The 17,825-nt window shown below is 32.7% G+C and overlaps 4 protein-coding genes across 5 annotated transcripts in view; all 4 read left to right on the top strand.

Moving 5' to 3' along the window:
- The window catches only part of UBC36 (ubiquitin-conjugating enzyme 36), a 67,945-nt gene extending 55,627 nt beyond the window's left edge, over positions 1-12,318 (top strand). Inside the window, exons 1-9 of one of the 2 annotated variants that reach the window (XM_088822332.1) lie at positions 7,325-7,341; positions 9,036-9,156; positions 9,334-9,361; positions 9,817-9,903; positions 10,370-10,428; positions 11,573-11,614; positions 11,704-11,777; positions 11,865-11,962; positions 12,086-12,318. In XM_088822332.1, the coding sequence (XP_088678458.1) occupies positions 9,121-9,156; positions 9,334-9,361; positions 9,817-9,903; positions 10,370-10,428; positions 11,573-11,614; positions 11,704-11,777; positions 11,865-11,962; positions 12,086-12,123 (462 nt within the window). In that variant the 5' untranslated portion in view covers positions 7,325-7,341; positions 9,036-9,120 and the 3' untranslated portion in view covers positions 12,124-12,318. Of the gene's footprint in view, positions 1-7,324; positions 7,342-9,035; positions 9,157-9,333; positions 9,362-9,816; positions 9,904-10,369; positions 10,429-11,572; positions 11,615-11,703; positions 11,778-11,864; positions 11,963-12,085 lie in introns of those variants that run through there. The other variant, XM_088822331.1, reaches the window with a different exon arrangement.
- On the top strand, positions 563-4,575 carry EBS3 (Alg9-like mannosyltransferase family). The gene is made up of 10 exons (XM_012995256.2): positions 563-984; positions 1,393-1,480; positions 1,583-1,742; positions 1,973-2,190; positions 2,311-2,606; positions 2,956-3,070; positions 3,189-3,327; positions 3,668-3,864; positions 3,981-4,070; positions 4,141-4,575. The coding sequence occupies exons 1-10, from the start codon at positions 587-589 to the stop codon at positions 4,273-4,275; spliced, it is 1,836 nt and encodes a 611-aa protein (XP_012850710.2). The 5' UTR covers positions 563-586; the 3' UTR covers positions 4,276-4,575.
- Positions 6,523-7,395, top strand: LOC105970316 (anther-specific protein LAT52). Its single transcript, XM_012995125.2, has 2 exons — positions 6,523-6,772; positions 6,863-7,395. Exons 1-2 carry the CDS (start codon positions 6,622-6,624, stop codon positions 7,186-7,188), a joined length of 477 nt encoding a protein of 158 aa, XP_012850579.2. The 5' UTR covers positions 6,523-6,621; the 3' UTR covers positions 7,189-7,395.
- Positions 12,319-13,651: 1,333 nt separating the features above from the next.
- On the top strand, positions 13,652-14,094 carry LOC105970300 (uncharacterized). Its single transcript, XM_012995109.2, has one exon. It carries the CDS (start codon positions 13,674-13,676, stop codon positions 14,082-14,084), a length of 411 nt encoding a protein of 136 aa, XP_012850563.1. The 5' UTR covers positions 13,652-13,673; the 3' UTR covers positions 14,085-14,094.
- The last annotated feature ends 3,731 nt before the right edge of the window (positions 14,095-17,825 follow it).

Raw genomic sequence — 17,825 nt, 5'->3', positions numbered from 1 at the left:
AATTTGTGGGGGTTTTTAATTTTGGTCCTCTATGACTCTATGTTGGTCTATTTAGGGGGGTAAATTTTGGTCCTCTGTGTTGGTCTATTTAGAAATTTAGTATCTAAGTTATCCTGTTTCAATTTCACATGCAATAATTTTGCAAATGTAGCATTTTTGGTCTTCTCTTAACCGCTTGAATTCAACCGTATGGCAAACGAATTTTACGGATTTTGCTTATACAAACTTTTAAAAATTATAATCTCGTCAGTAACTTATTTTTTTATAGAATTTTTATGGTGAGATGACACGTATATAAACCAAGCCAGAGGCCTTTTTATAATCTATAAATATTCATATACCTAAATTACGATGAGGTTGTTATCCACATAATTTATCAAGGAGTAGAACTAAAATTTCAAGCAAAATTGGACCAAAAAGGCTAACTTTGTAAAGTTATTGCATGTAAAATTGAAATAGGACAATCTAGAAGACTAAATTTCTAAACCGGCCAACAATAGAGGACTAAAATTATAATTTTCCCTTAATTTGGCTACTATTATGTATTGATCAATTCACATTCGGGTTCCTGAAAGGCTTGAAGCCAATGCACAATCTCCATTTTAGCCCGACCGACCCGACCCGACCCGACCCGACCCGCAGTCAAGGCATCAACGCACTGAAATTCTCGAGAAGAAGAAAAGCAACTTCTAATTTTCAAAACAGTGAAGAAAAAAAGCAAATGTCTCTGACGACGAGGCAACGCCGCCCGGCGGCGACGGATCTCCACACGACGTCGTCGGACCGCTACTCCAAGCTGGACAAGCCGGAAAGCTCCTCCGGCGACCGCGGCCTCCGGTGGCTCCTGCCGCTGTTGTCGCTGGGAGTGGTGCGGTACATGAGCGCCTCCTCCAACATAATCCACGACTGCGACGAGGTCTTCAATTACTGGGAGCCTCTCCATTTCATCCTCTACAAATCCGGCTTCCAAACCTGGGAATACAGGTTTCCGTTTAATTGACAATTTTATTTATTTAATTTTTTTATATGCAGATTGTATTTATTTTTTGCCCTAATTTGTTTTCTAGTGTTTTTTGAACAAGATCAATCTGTTTCAGTAGTGCCTATATTTGAATTTGCAGCTCAACAGTTATGTATTTGGAACTATGTACTCGTATATTCGTTGTTCGAAATAACTTCGTAATTGTGTATTGTCGTAAAATTGCAACTAATGATGGCATTGCTAAATTAGCTGGTGAAAAAAAAAATTATTTTCTAATTTAATTCTTGTCCAAAATTACGACCAGCATATTCATGTGTGTGGATGATATTATCAAATCTTATAGTTGCTGAAAGGCATAATAATGTTGATGTTGAAATTCATACTCGATATCGTTTGTTTGCATTCTGCAGCTCCGAGTTTGCGCTGCGGTCGTATTTATATATACTTTTCCACAACATAGTTGCCTGGCCTGCTTCTTGGTGGTTTGGTGAAGAAAAAGTAAGATGTTTCTTCGTATTCCTTTTCTTTCGTACTCCACTCGATTCAATTGAATTCTCGTTTTGCATTTCTGAATCGTCTGTGCTTTTATAAAAACTTCAGGTGAGAGTCTTTTACGCTGTCAGGATGTTTCTCGGCCTTCTATCCGTCGTTAGTGACGCTGCCCTTGTTATAGCCCTTTCGAGGAAGTACGGAAAACGTCTTGCTTCGTATGCACTGGCAATGCTGTGCTTGGCCAGTGGTTGTTATTTCGCTAGCACTAGTACGTACGACTTTCTCGATTAAGTCTCTCTAGTTTTCACTCTTTATCCTGCACGTATATTGAGTTATATGGTAAAAGAATATGAAAGATGGGAACACTGGTTTTTAGTTTTACGTAAGTAGTTAATATTTGATTATTCGATCCAAAAAAAGATACATTAGGGACTAGGGGTTGTGCATCAATTGCATCATGTTCTTCGTTAATGAATCATAACTTCTGTTCGCATGCAGGTCTCCTGCCAAGTTCGTTCTCTATGTATGCGATGTCTTTATCATCCGCACTTTTTCTTTTCGACAAGCATGCAGCTGCAGTTGCAGTCGCTGCCATTGGAGTAATTCTTGGATGGCCATTCTCACTCTTGGCATTTCTTCCTGTTACAATTTTCTCCTTACATAGAAGGTTCAAACGTGCGTTTCTGTCTGGTGTCGTAACTTCTGTTGCTCTTTTGGTGAGTTGAATTTACCAACAACTCTTAACATTTGTTGAAATTTTTCAATGCTTCTGCAATTTCTTGACTACACACCATGCTTTAATATTGTACTGTACATTTTCTTGAAATTTTTTTCAGGCAACGTCAGTTATCGTTGACTACTTCTACTACGGAAAGTGGACTTCATCTGTTCTAAATTTATTGATATATAATGTATTAGGTGGTGGGCAGAGTCATTTGTATGGCACCGAGGGAGCATTGTTTTACCTGAAGAATGGCTTCAATAACTTCAACTTTTGTTTTATCCTTGCTCTGCTTTTCGTTGTGATACTTCCCATTGCAAAGAAGAAGTACGTCCCAGAGTTGTTGGTCATCATCTCACCGATGTATATCTGGCTAGCTTTTATGTCTTTGCAGCTGCACAAGGAAGAGAGGTAAAGTTCATGCTGAACCTACAACTTTTCATTTATTTTCTTCGTAACAATTTTATAATTTCTAATAGTGTTCGTTAATTAAATGTACTAATGACTCTGTCTCAAGCAAGCTACAAAACAAAATTCTTAATTCTGCATACTGGCTTTCATAAATGGATTAAAGTTTGTCAATACACATCTTAGAAGAAGGGGTTCAAGGATTGGGGAATGTAATCGAGAAAATCACAATTTGGTTTAAATCCTTCAGATCACTTGATTTACTTAATAGAAAAACGAAAAGTCTCTAACTTGATTTTGTGAAGAAATGAAACCGGTTGGTAATTCTTGATGTGATTCAATTATTTTGCAGATTCCTGTATCCCATATATCCACTTATCTGTGTAGCTGCAGCAGCTGTAATCGAGAGCTTTCCTGATTTATTTCGGGATAAGTACAATCCAAACCATAATTCTGTTCTCGTCGTGGTAAAACTTCTATATTCATAATCCATTCTCTTATTAGCTCGATTGGTGCTGCTTAAAATCAACTCTTTGTTTGCATGTACGGATATATATATAACTTACTCTTGCTTTGCCTGTACAGATTGCAAAAGCTCTACGACCTCTTGCTCTTGGACTCATTTTATGCGCCTCGCATTCTAGGACTTTTTCCTTGATCAATGGCTATTCAGCTCCTTTAGAGATTTACAAGCATTTCGAACACCATGACGATGCAGGAGAAGGTAAGAAAATGTTTGAATAAAAAATGACACTTCTCTCCTAATTAGATACATAAACATCAAATTACATATAAGTGCCTCGAAAGTTAACTATAGTCACAAAGTTATTTTGTCGGTTTAAATTTTTAAAATTGAATGATTTTTTTATAAGTAGAATATATATAGTTAGTTTGTAAGGTGGTTTCTGTTGCAACATATGTTCAATTTATGTCCACTACTTTTGTGTATACATCTCATATGTTCTTTGCTCTCTGTCTCATATGTTTGCTTAGATGTTTGATGGTGGTTTGCTTACGTGGATTTCTTGATTTTGTATGGATTTATATGTATAATGTATATATAGGTTCTGTTCTGTGTGTTGGAAGTGAATGGCATCGATTCCCATCATCGTTTTTTGTTCCTGATTATGTGGGAGAGGTTAGATGGATAGATGACGGATTCACTGGTCTTCTCCCTTTCCCATTCAACTCCACATTGGGCGGAACTTCTGCTGCTCCGTTTTATTTCAACGACAAGAACCAGGCATCTGACCAACAATACGTAATTTCTTTCTAACTCCTTTTTTTTTCCTGTTATAAAATTCGCGAGAACCACCTTTGTCTTAATTTCGCCTTTAGCAAAAACTTACTCTTCTTCCCCATTGTTTAACGTAACAGCTGCAAGATCTAGATAAATGCACTTTCCTCGTAGAATTACAGCTTCAAAGGCCTTACCTTCCTCGAGGGAGTGACTTGAAAACATGGGAGGTAAATCTCTCTCTCTCTCTCACACACACACATACATATTTTTGGTTAATCTTATGGAATATGATCACAGGTGGTGGCAGCATTACATTATCTCGATCGGGAATTGTCACCCCCCATGCACCGCTCGTTCTTCATTCCGTACCTTTGGCAGCAGAAGAACGTATTCGGCTTGTACAAACTTCTCAAGCGAGTACCAAAATTGTAACCAAAATGTACGACCACAGAATCCCTTATGTTGTTCCAACAAATATATAGTAGTTCTGAGATGCACCCATCAACTACCCCAACCTTTAATTTACTACGACTTTATCACTCGTTTCATCTGTACACGTAAACTCAGAGAAATTTGATCGCTTGCTTTCGATTCTGACTAGGGCTGAGAGGTTACCTTGACTTTCTGTCATTTTTTTGTAAAACCTAGGAATTGTGATTGCTTACTTTTCCGGAACTAACTGTGGCTGTATGATTGTCGATTGATGAAGATGAATTACTGCACTTTTTCTCATGCTTCTCTTGGTTAGAGAGACTCCTTATGGTAATTTATTTAAATCAGTAAGGCCTTGTTTGGTTGTCAATATAAGATTACCCAAAATAAGGTTAAATAATTTAATGAAACTCAATTGTGTATTATTTAACCTTGGAATGTTCAATTAAAAAAATATGCCTAGAAGATAAGATAAACCATAATAATATAATATTTACGTGTTGACCAAAGTTATGGAGGATACCAAACATCAAATAAAATTCAATTATTTAATTAATAATGGTTAATCTCACCAACTAAACAATGCCTTAGTCAATTAAGTTACAAATGAATGAGCATATACGTTATAATATGTAAAATACGTATGAATTTATACATGTATCGTAAGATATAATCTAGTGGAATCCATGGATGTAGCACAAAATAAACCGTCTATATTTTTTTTAAGGGCAAATGGCAAATAGGCCCATGACAAGGGCACTTAATTAAAAGAGAGACATCCAACTTTTTTGTCTTTTAAATAAATCCAGCCCATTCAAACTTATTTGTAAATAAGGAAAATCTCATTATATATACCAAAATTACCCTCAATTCATTGAAACCCATTTCAATTCCAATTTCATGATTTACATCCCAATTTAGCCCAATTTCATCAATTAACCAATTTTAACCCTAATTTCAATTTTGACCCCAATTTTGACCTGCCACCACCGGAGACCGCCGGTCGCCGCCGTTGACTTTTTTTTTTTTTCTTAAAAATAATATTGTAATTAATATTACTGTCTTGGCTGCTAAATTACTGTCTCCGGCAGTTATTTAACTATCTGAGACAGTAATTTAACTGTTAATTGATTTTTTTTTCCTTCAAAAATATTTTAATTAATATTACTGTATTCGTTGCTAAATTACTGTCTCCAGCAGTTATTTAACTGTCGGAGACAGTAATTTAACTGTTAATTAACTTTTTAATTCTTAAAAAAAATATTTTTAATTAATATTACTGTATTCGTTGCTAAATTACTGTCTCGAGCAGTTATTTAACTGTCGGAGACAGTAATTTAACTGTTAATTAACTTTTTGTTTTTGAAATTCTTTTTCTTAAAAAAAATTATTTTAATTAATATTACTGCCTTGGCTGCTAAATTACTGTCTCCAACAGTAATTTAACTGTCTTAGACAATAATATTAATAATATTACTGTTCGGGAAAATAATATTCATAATATTACTGTCCCAAACAATAATATTACTGTCTGAGACAGTAATTTAGTAGCTAAGACAGTAATATTAATTAAAATATTTTTTTCTAAGAAAAAGAAAAAAAAAAAAAAAGTCAACGCCGGAGACCGGTGGTTGACCGGCCGGAAAAAAAATTCAGGAAAAAAAATAATAAAAAAAAAAACAAAAGTCAACGCTGGAGACCGGCGGTCTCCGGCGGTCAACGCCGGAATCTGGCCGGAAAAAAAAAATTTCAGAAAAAAAATTATTTTCTGAAAAAAAAAATATTTTGGGGGTTAATGTGATATATTTGTTTAAATCCAGGATCAATGTGTAATATTAAGGAAGTTAGAGCATAATGGGTGGAATTGATAAGAATTATATTATGGAGGGTATTTTGGACTAAAGACATGGGGATGGGCTTAATTGAGAGACTGTTTTTTTTGTGGACCAAAATGCATTTATGTCCCATGTGATGGGCCATTTTATCATTCGCCCTTTTTTTAATCAATACATTAAAAAAGAATAATAAATAAAGAAATATTCTTTTCATAATGAAAAAAGAAAACAAATTACGTCCGTACAATATTATGATGCATGGGAATGTGTGTATCAGCATTCTCTCCTCTCCAAGTGTGTGGAATGCCGTAAAACCAGTGCAAAATAATCGTTCCTTCCACCACCATTTTTTAGCTTCTCTCTCATGCTTTCTCTCACTATAAATACTGCCATGCAAACCACCATTTTCAAATCGTACACACAACAAGCAGAAGAGTGAGAACAACAGTTTTCAAGCCCCCCAAAAATAAATAATAAATTAAAAAGGATCAGAAAATAAATAAAAATAAAAATGGCTAAAACTGTTGCTCTCATCTCCGCCCTCTGCTTCCTCGCCGCCGTCGTCCACGGCCACCAGACGGAGCATTTCAACGTCGAGGGCGACGTCTACTGCGACCCTTGCCGCGTCCAGTTCGAAACCGTCCTCGCCCAACGCCTCATCGGTAAATCAATCAATTAATTAATTAATCTCCGATTTCAAAACCCTAATTTAATTTAAATTTTTTTTTTCAATTTTTTTTGGGGGTTTTCAGGCGCGACGGTGCGATTGGAATGCAGAGACCTAATAAAGAAGGCGGTGACTTACTCAGTGGAGGGGGTGACCGGATTCAACGGGCATTACAGTCTGCCGGTGGTCGGAGACCACCAGAACGAGATCTGCGAGGTCGCCGTCGTGAAAAGCCCGAGGCCCGATTGCGTCGAGCCGATGGGAGATTTCGCTAAATCGAGAATCAGCTGCACCACCAACGACGGTACTCACGCCGCCGTCAGATTTGCTAACCCCATCGGATTCATGACCGGAGCCGCCGTTCCACAGTGCACCCCTGTCCTCTTCGATTTGGGTGTTCTCGTTAACTAAAAAACTTATATAAATAAATAAAAAAGAAAAAGTTTTATTTATTAATATTAATTAATTATTTAATTAAATAAGTTGGCTTCTCTTGTTGTTCTGTGTATTCAATTGTTATCAATTTGGCCAATAAATACTGGTAAATGAAAAAAAAAGAAAAAAAAAAAAAGAAAAGAAAAAAAAGGGGGAATTTCCTATTTATTTTTTTTCTTTATTTTTTTATTATTATTTTATTTATTGGCTGTATGGTAATGAGGAGTCTGTTAATTTCCTGTTTTTTTTTTCGGTGACATTATTGTAATGTTCATATCTGAATAAAATAAAAAAAATGTTCTAATGTTTATTGTTCTTTTTATTTTTTATTTTTTATCTGTTAAGGATTTAATAATGTAATAATATCCATGCAGTTGATGCATTGATAGAAGCTAGAAACATAACTAAGATAAAATAAATGTAAATGGGGTTAAATAAGAAAAGATCGCATAAGAATTACTAATTTGGATTCTCGTTTCGCTTACGTTTTAGTTATCTACGGTGAAACTGGAACGAAATTTTTGAATTTCGTCGATTTCAATTCAAAATTTTCAATTTTAGAACAAAAAACTTTCATTTATGCTTCATGTTTGATTTTTTTTTTTTTTTTTTAATCGGAATTTGAACGCGTATGAGATTTCGATATTAATTCCCGAAAATTACACTTCTAATATTAATTTTATTATGTAGTTTACATTAGGCTAATAAAAAATAGAAATTTTAATTTCCGCTCCAATCCCATAAAAGAAAATGGAACTAGTTGTTTTCATTCCGATTCCGAAATTATGATATTTCCGAATATTTTTTGAAATATAATTGAAATTAGTTATTCAATTCCATTAATTTATTTTTAATTTTTATGTGATTCATTTGATTTATTACCTCTACATATAGCAAATGGTACGAATTAAAGTAATTTCTGGTTTTAATATAATTTGCATTTTTTATAAAAGAAAGAAAAAGAATATAACCATTAAATTGCCATTCAAGAACGTAATCGTGCTTGCATAGACTTTTTTTTATTAATAAATTATATATATATATATATATATATATATATATATATATATATATATATATATGAAATAAAATACCGTTTATTACATGTTACACGATGAAATACAAATTTCTGATATATTTTCTTTGAAATCATACAAAAGACTAAATTAACTATAGTTTCTAAACGGTAAAAACACAGAGGATTACAATATAATCGCTGTTTAATAAGTTATAAATGTTATGTCAGTTTTCATAATATGGTTTCGACTTTAAATATGAGTTTGACGATTTTTGAGCCTGAACATGGGAAAACTCTAAACACAAAATTTGTAGTTCTTTGATTTAGCTCTCGAGTCCAACTTGAATTACCAATATATAATTATATATGAATGGATTCATTAACAATGCTCATAATTATGACGTTTGACTTATCAAAATTTCAAAACTTAATTCATTCATGCATAACTTTATCACACGACGTTCAATCTAGTTGATCCAAGAAAATTAATTCAAAAGATTACAATTTCAGCGTTTCTAATTTTTGCCAAAATCAGGCTAAAAATATTTCAAAAGCACGTTCAAATTTAAAACGGCACTAGTAATATTGAACAATATCTAACATTTCAATTGTTATACATATCCAAATTCAATAGTCACAATAAACAACCCCCAAATTGCAAAAACAAAAAGAAATACCGACGACCACTGATTTATTATTATTACTATTATTTTTAATTATTTAATTATTAATATGAATTTACAAAATAAAGATGAAAGTTTCTCTGAACGGTAATCATTCCCCATTTTCTAGAGAGAGAAAAAAGGAAAAAAGAAAAACCCTTTTATTAGCGTAAACTCTCCGACGAAGAACAACACAGGAAACGGAAAAAGCTTCGCAAAATCAATTCAATGGCTAACAGCAATTTACCGCGTCGGATTATTAAGGTACAATCCCGATCTTTGTATTCTACTCACGATCCCTCTTTTATGTCAACTCTAAACCCTAGATTTTGTGTTTTTTTTTTTGAATTTGAATTGAATTGGTTGGTTTTTTTGTTTAATTTCGCTCTGATATTTTGTTGATTGACCGATTTGTGAATTTTTTCGTGTTTTGTTATATAGGAAACGCAGCGTCTTCTGAGCGAACCAGGTAAGCCTTTCAATTAAGTTATGATTCCGACGAATTAAATCTAATGAAAATCTCAATTGTATTTCTAATATGCAGTTTTCGTTAATTGTTCTTTCTGTTGTTTCTGTGTTCTTTCCGAATTTTTTCACTCCATTGACTTGAAAATGAAGCTTGCCGGTTCAGAATTTTATGCGTTTTATTTGCGGAAATTGATCTCTAGTGCATCGTGATAAAATATCGAATTTGTGAATTTTGTTCCTATTGAAGTTTTCAGTTTTAACTATTACTCTGGTTTTAAATATCGAGAAAGGTGTTACTGGTTTCTGATCATGATCATTTGATTTGATCAACTAGTTACTCTGATCATTTTGCCCGTTTCTTCTGATCAGAGTGTGAATTTACAGTTGAGTTATTTTAGGTTTTGGTGAATCATTATTAGAGTTTGACTGTGTGTTTGTTTGGATGTGTGGATACAGCACCAGGAATAAGTGCATCTCCGTCAGAAGAAAATATGCGGTATTTCAATGTTATGATTCTTGGTCCAACACAGTCCCCTTATGAAGGTAAAAAGAACTAGCAAGTTTCAATGTAATATATTCAGTATGTGCCGTTTCTTCTTTCTGTGCTGAGAGTAGTAATGATATTTTATGGAATTTCTCATTGTGCATGTAGTTTTTCTCATTGTTTCATATGACTTTCGTAACATAAGTATTTGATTTATGCTGGTTCACTAGTTGATTGACTGCAAGCCTGCAACTTCTAGGCAAATCAATTTTCGGCATATGACATATGCTGGCATGTGTCACATCCTTTTCAAATGGGTCATTATATATTATAAATCATGTAAACGTTTGAAAAATAGCAACCTCCCTAGCCCTTTCCTTTTTCATGTTTCTCTATGTGATTTGATCAGTGATGGATGATGTGTATAATAGAAACATCCGTGCCTTCTTTTTATAAGACCTCGTATTATGGATGATGATTCTATCTAATTTTATGTTGTTTCTTGTTGTTTTATTGGCATTATAGGCGGTGTTTTTAAGCTGGAGTTGTTTTTACCTGAGGAATACCCAATGGCTGCTCCAAAGGTATTCCATATCAATGTTATTGGTTGCATATTGTAAATAGTCTGCATATGCTCGCACATAATCTAACACAGCTTACAAGAATAGGAAATTATAAATTTATTTTACTTGATTTATCTTACCCCAGTGCTTTTATACCATCCTTTGGTTTTTGGTACATTCCTTTGCCTATTTTGGTTATTCCTGTATCATTTGTTGATACTAGTGAAATAAATGGATCATTTTATGTAGGATATTAGTTTTGCGTAGTAGTTATAGATAGAGGAACAACGAGCTACTTCCTGTTAAGCTATTTTTTTCTAACTACTTCTAACTGCTTAGTAAATTCCTAGGGTTAAATCCCCGACCTGATTGAGCAATAGTGCTAATGGTCCATTTTCTAATCTCGATCCCTAAAATATCCTAAGGTGCAAGAACCACATATTTTGAAAGAAATTTATTTTGAGAGTGCCATTCGGTCGTATATCTCCTTGAGTTGAAGTACCTTTTAAGTGCAATTTTAATTGATTTATCTAAAGCCAAAACACCCTGGATGAACGAAATTCTTCGGTTACCTGTATCATGGAGAGTAGTGGAGATGGTTGTGGCTGGGTAGTGTGGTGTAGTGGCTGAATATGTTATAAGGGATAAGAAAGCAGGAAAAAGTAAATGCAAAGAAGAGAACGTTGAGAGTGTATAAGCTCTCATTTAATTGTGATAAAATAAGATTCTTTTAATAGAAGTTACTTAACTTGGGTTATTTTTTGTATTCTCTTATAAATAATCTTGCAGTATTCGTATTTGACCATTTCACGTAATTACAGAAATATCCGCTTGATAAGATAATGATGTCACGGTTCAATTATGGATTGCTGCAGGTTTATTTGTTTGTTGAGCCCAGTTTTATGACCTAGAATTATGATTAGATAAACTCGAGTAGGTTCTTCAGGCATAGCTACTATTAGAGAGTTATTTATTAACCAACTTGGAGTAATTACGGTGCTGTGAAAAAGAATTTTATTTCAGATTTTGTTCGAAAATAAAATTAGGGTTGCTCGAAAACAGGACTCTGTTATTGAGAGTTGTCAAATATTTTGTGTGAAATGAAATTGACTTTTATGTGGATCAGAAGACACATGCCTGACTGTTTTACGCTGTAAACCGACAGGTTCGCTTCCTCACTAAAATCTACCACCCGAACATCGACAAGGTTTGTTGTCCTAATTTCGATTTTCTCGCTCTCGATGTTTTTTTTGTCCACTATGCTTTGCATCTTTGCCTGATGATATTTTAGTGCAGCTTGGAAGAATATGCCTAGATATTCTCAAGGACAAATGGAGTCCTGCTCTTCAAATTAGAACCGTACTTTTGAGGTAATGAAAGTTTTATAGTAAACTTAATTACGTAACATATGTTTGTTTATCTCTAATTTAAAAATCACTCGTTTTGGTTGTTTTTAGCATTCAAGCACTTCTTAGTGCTCCAAATCCCGACGACCCACTTTCTGAAAACATCGCCAAACATTGGAAATCAAACGAGGCTGAAGCTGTTGAAACAGGTTTCCTTAAAATTATAATTCTTTAATGCGTATTGCAGTAGTTAAATATCTTGTGAAAACATTATGTTCCTTAGTTTGATTATTATTATTATTTGATCAAAGTTTTGTTTATCAATCCTGCAGCTAAAGAGTGGACGCGTTTATACGCAAGTGGTGCGTGAAATTACGTGGAAATTCGGGGTTTCGTTCGGTAACTAAAAAAATTGTATTTGCATCTCGTTTAAATGAAATATTCGGAAGAATGATGGTCAAGACCATTGGAATTTACTGTACTACTAAGCATTACTACTTGTTTTCGTGTTTTGAACTGTCTTTGGAAAATGTGCATTAATATAAAGGCACTTACTGGTATAAAACTGTCGATTATTGCTAGCTTCTTTTTTTTTTTTTTCGATAAATGGTTCTTACTAGTTTAAATCCATAATTTAATTGCATATTGTGAATATTTCAAGAAGTCATGGCAAAATAGTTGATTTGAAAATATTGATACGAATTATCGTTTAATTTTCTCTTAATATAGGAGAACAATCGAACTCGTTTGGGTAAATATCGATGTCGAAGAATTGTTCAAAGCAAATGATTATACTAAATAAGTAACTTAAAACCTGAAAAATAAATAAGAGTGAGTAAGAAAAAAGATGAATTGGTTGATTAATTGATTAGGGTAAATTATGAAAAACACCTCCACCTTTATGTAATTATCAAAATCCCCCGACGTTTGTTTCCGCCTTACACCGACCTCGTTATGGTGTAATTTTGCATGGAATCTTTTTAATTCTAGTTAATATTTCATGAAAAATGTCAATTCGACCCCTGCAAAAGGGACATTTATTCACACTTTTTAAAGAGAAAAATCACCCTCAAGTTGGTAATGGTGTACTAAAAAATTGTGAAGGTGTTATTTATAAAGAAGTAAAGATTCCGTGTAAAGCCCCCTAGAGGGAAATTTTTGACATTAAAAAATAGCATAAAGAAATGCCAGGTCTGTAGAGATAGAATCGTCATTTTCAAGAAATATTATTTGGACTAAAAAAATCCATTAAAAATCACGCTATAAGAGGGTTGCTGTAAGATGAAAACAAATATCAGGGGTTTATAATAATTACAGATCGGTGAGGATGTGTTTTGCAATTTAACTTATATATATTCATGGGGTTTTCGTAATTTGCCCAATTGATGATTGTGGCTTGGTTAGTCTTGGACTCACGAGTATTGGAGGTGAAAAAAAAATCAAGAGGGAAGAATCAAAATATAAACACAATACTGAAAAACTAGAACCAAATATAACCATTAGCGGAGTCGGAATTTTAAGTTCGAGGGGTCGAATGCATTATTAAATAATTTATGAGATGGGCCGTTAATGTGCTAATTCTATATACAAAAAAAAAATATTTTTAAATAAATTAATAGTGATTTGAGAAATGTTGGAGGGGTCATGACCCCCAACCCTATACTGACTCCGCCACTGCATATAAAAACACTATAACTGAAGATAAAAAAATCTAGACAACAAATAAGAATATTAACAAATAAAAACTCCCGATTAAACCAATGCTATTAATAAATCAAACTAACTTCGATTAATCCACCCAACTTTTAGCTTAAAAACAAAAAATTAATGTAAGTACGCACCCCATATAAAGAAAAACCATAACATGCATGTATACAAGACAACAAGTAACTAATCTTGTCACAAACCCGAAAAAAAAAAATGGCGGAAAACGAAGGAGGGATAGTGAAAAAGGGCCACGAAGAAGGGCTGAAAATGGCGGTATCGCTGCTGGAGGAGTTCGGGCTGCCGGGCGGACTTCTGCCGCTAGCAAACGTGATAGAAGTAGGGTTTGTTCGGGCCACGGGGTACATGTGGATAGTGCAACAAAAGAAAGTGGAGCACGATTTCAAGATGGCGAATAAAGTCGTGAGTTACGGTAGCGATATAAACGCGTACATAGAGACGAAGAGGATAAAGAAGCTGAGGGGGGTGAAGGCGAGGGAAATGATGATGTGGCCCCCGGTGACTGAAATAAGAGAGGATGATCCGCCCACCGGAAAAATCCACTTCAAGAGCCTCGCCGGAATTACCAAGACTTTTCCGGTCCAGGCCTTTGCTTTCGGACAGTGATTCTTTTTTTTTTTTTACATATATACTAGCAATTCTCCTCACTTGCGATGCACGGGGATGCATAAAGGAAGAAAAGTTAAATATATGATAATTAAATTGTATTAACAAATAAACCACATCGATTTCTGTATCCGAACGTATTAGGATTTTGTTAAAGGATTTGCAAATCTGATTCACTATGAAAATTATTAGAAAAAAAGCTGGAAAATATGAAACAAATAAAAAGAAAATTATTTATTTTTCTTACAAATTAAATATGTTATTAGGGTTTCTTAGGTTGCTCTAGCGTTACGTTTCTTACTTTTATATTTAAGATATAACAATATGAATTTCTTATGAAATTTATTATGCTTTAATTAGTTGTGATCTTTTTTGTTTATTTATTTTATTAAAATAAAAACTGAATTATTAGCATCGACGTCATATATATATATATATATATATATATATATATATATATATATATATATATATATATATATATATATATATATATATATATATATATATATATATATATATATATATATATATATATATATATATATATATATATATATATATATATATATATATATATATATATATATATATATATATATATATATATATATATATATTTATGTAGGTTGTATTTGCAGAAATATTTCAACAAATAGAATTTAGTGATTGTGAGTAAAGTTAAAATAATTATTGATTTTGCTTAAGACTTAAGGCGGCGAGATTTCGAAGAAGAGAATGGCGTGCAACAACGATGATCTTCCTAGAGTGAAATTGTCGGGCACTTGAGGGTTGTCGTACAATTCGCTTACTCAAAAGAGATTATTCGAGTTATAAAAACACCCATTTCATTTTCTTATCAGAAACAAAAATTATTTGCTAAGAAATTCGAGTTTATATTAAAATGAAACCGAGTTTCATTTGGAGTTCTAGTGGAAGCTAGAGGTCGTTCGGGAAACGGGAGGTTTAGCACTCCTTTGGATATAAAGATGTAATTGTGTTACAAAGTTTCTCCAAGAATCAAATCGATGTAGATATGATATATCAATGAAAAAAAAATTAAAATATTTCGAATTTAATTTCGACCTGATCCTTTCGATTTTCACCCTTAGGTACAGTTGTTGTACGCATGTTGTTGCCCTTGAGCTCAGTGGAACATGTGAATAAGCGTTGGCGTTACAAATACTATATGGGGCCGAATTTGAACATATTAATATTAGATTTATGAAATTATAATGAATTATATATATAGAAGCATATAATTCAATAATTGACCCGGCCCGTCGCCCCAGCCCTAAAACCGGGCCGGATTTTTTGACTCATGCATGGCCACCTAGTCTTCGTCGTCATCTGGGAACTGTGTCTGTAACGGCTATATTTCTCTGCTGCACTATTATTAACTATGTTTTTTTTTTACGTATATTGTGCCCATCCTATTACCTATATATATATATATATATATATATATATATGGATAGATAGATACAAACAAAACTATTGTAGATTAGGTTACTGTTCTTGCAGAACTATTTTTTTTTTCTCATTTATAAAATTTTCAGTTACTTTTCTACTGTTTTTCTTTATCTTTAGGGTAAATTATGGTCAACCCCTTCAGTTACGGTCAAATTACAAAATATCCCTCTCACGTTTGGGTAATTACAACTATTCCATTAACTATGTATTTTTCCTACGAAAAGACCCCTCTTTGCAGTTGGTATGAACGTGTAAAATAATACATAGTTGAAGGGTATTGTAATTATACATACAAAAGATTTTTTTTTTCGTAATTTGATCTTATTTTTTAGACAGGCTATAATTTAATTTTTTTTATCAGGTTTCTTTTGGTTATGTCACTTCCCAATTCTTTTGATTAGCTCGTTTCGACACTAAAATAAAAATATCTGGAATTGTATTTACATAGTGAAAATTGATAGGTCACAACCAAAAAAAAAATCTCTAGATGTTGATTTTCGACTTATACGATAACAAATTTGAGATAAATTTATACTTTCACGATTCTTGAATTATGTACATCTCGAATTAAAAATAAATAAATAAATTATGCTTTTCGTGTTGTTCAACACGGATCGGAACCCAGTTTTAAGTTTATCTCTTCTTCTTTTAATTATGTGTTGTTTAACACGGAATCCGGAATCGCAAATAGGTATTACGTGCTGACCAACGCGGAGTAACCAATTTGCTGGAGAAATATTATTGAGGTATTTTAAATTACGAGATTCATTCGATCAATATATTGTTTGTTATTTGAACATTACCTTGTGCCCGTTTGAGAAGAAATCATCCCGAAAAGGTTCGTTCAAAACTGTCAGAAGTTTTACTTGCTTGTATAAAAGGAGTAATTTAAGGAGAGTTAGATGATACACCTAGTTATTACCACCAGATTGATTTAAACCGTAGATTTAATAAAATAATTATCCACTAAGCACACATACACATAGGTGTGTGTGTGATTATATGTAGATCTACAGTTCAAATCAACTCAATGTAAATAACCATATGTCGCATATAATTTCCTGTAATTTAACCTTTTGGACCAAAATTTCAACTATAGGACAAATAATGATATAAACATCTTTTATATATATATATATATATATATATATATATATATATATATATATATATATATATTATAGAGATTAAATTAAGCGGCAAAAGTGTAAGTCCTTGTTTGGCAGAAAATGGTTATATTCCAGTCTGATTGGAAGCTACTGTATTTTGATATTATTGAATCCAATAATAGTGAGTGGTCCAAAACAAATCAAAAGTCTGAAGCTGGAGACTCTCAGTTTTATTATTGTGCCAGCTGTCACCCCCCACCCCACATCCAAACGTTGTCGTTTTTGCCATGGTGACTGTTTGGCTGTTTGCTAATTAATATTTACTTTTGAATTGGCCTCCAAATAGTATTATTTATTTATTTATTTTTCCTTCAAACAAACTTATTTATTCTTGGACTAAATCTCCTTCAAAATTGGTTGACCTACATTATTCTTTATTTCTTTATTTTAAGGTAATAATAATAATTGTTCCATGTATTTCATAAGTGTAGCATCAAATAAACCGCATGCTTCAATGTTGATTAAATTTTTTTTTGGTGATTTTCGTGATTTAGTCGACAAAATTGCTCACTGGGAAATGTCGAGTAAAAGAAAAATTAATGTAAATGCAACCGATTTGTTTGTATAAAAATATACAAAATTAATCGGATGATTATTAACTGTTAATCTGCACATAGATCACACACACACACTCATATTTATATGTGCTCAATGAGAAGTTATTAAAAAACGGCCGGTGTATTTTATTAGGTGTAACATCTTAACGACAGATCGAAGCAGAACGAAATTTAGTAAAATTACTTAATCACTAATCAACTCAAGTTACTAGAAAACAAAATTGTTGTCCTAATGAGACAATTATATAATCCCATGCATTGTTTTATTTGTATTGGCCAAAGTTATCAATATCTAATATTTAAAAATGAATTATTATATAAAATATCGATAATTTTTTTTTATAATTTTGTATAATAAATTTATAATTAAACACCAATAATAATACTATTATTTAATTTAAAACCTCCCAATCAATGAAAATTGACAAGAGATGGTGAACAGCTAATGGAATGCAATAATTGTAATATTCAATGTATTGAGACATAATATTTTTTTTAAATAATAAATACCAAGAAAAATTAAAATAATAATGACAGCTATA

Source organism: Erythranthe guttata, chromosome 8 (genome assembly GCF_056151865.1).
Source record: "Erythranthe guttata isolate IM_541 chromosome 8, IM_541, whole genome shotgun sequence".
Taxonomy (NCBI): domain Eukaryota; kingdom Viridiplantae; phylum Streptophyta; class Magnoliopsida; order Lamiales; family Phrymaceae; genus Erythranthe; species Erythranthe guttata.
This window is presented reverse-complemented; position numbering and strand designations above follow the sequence as displayed.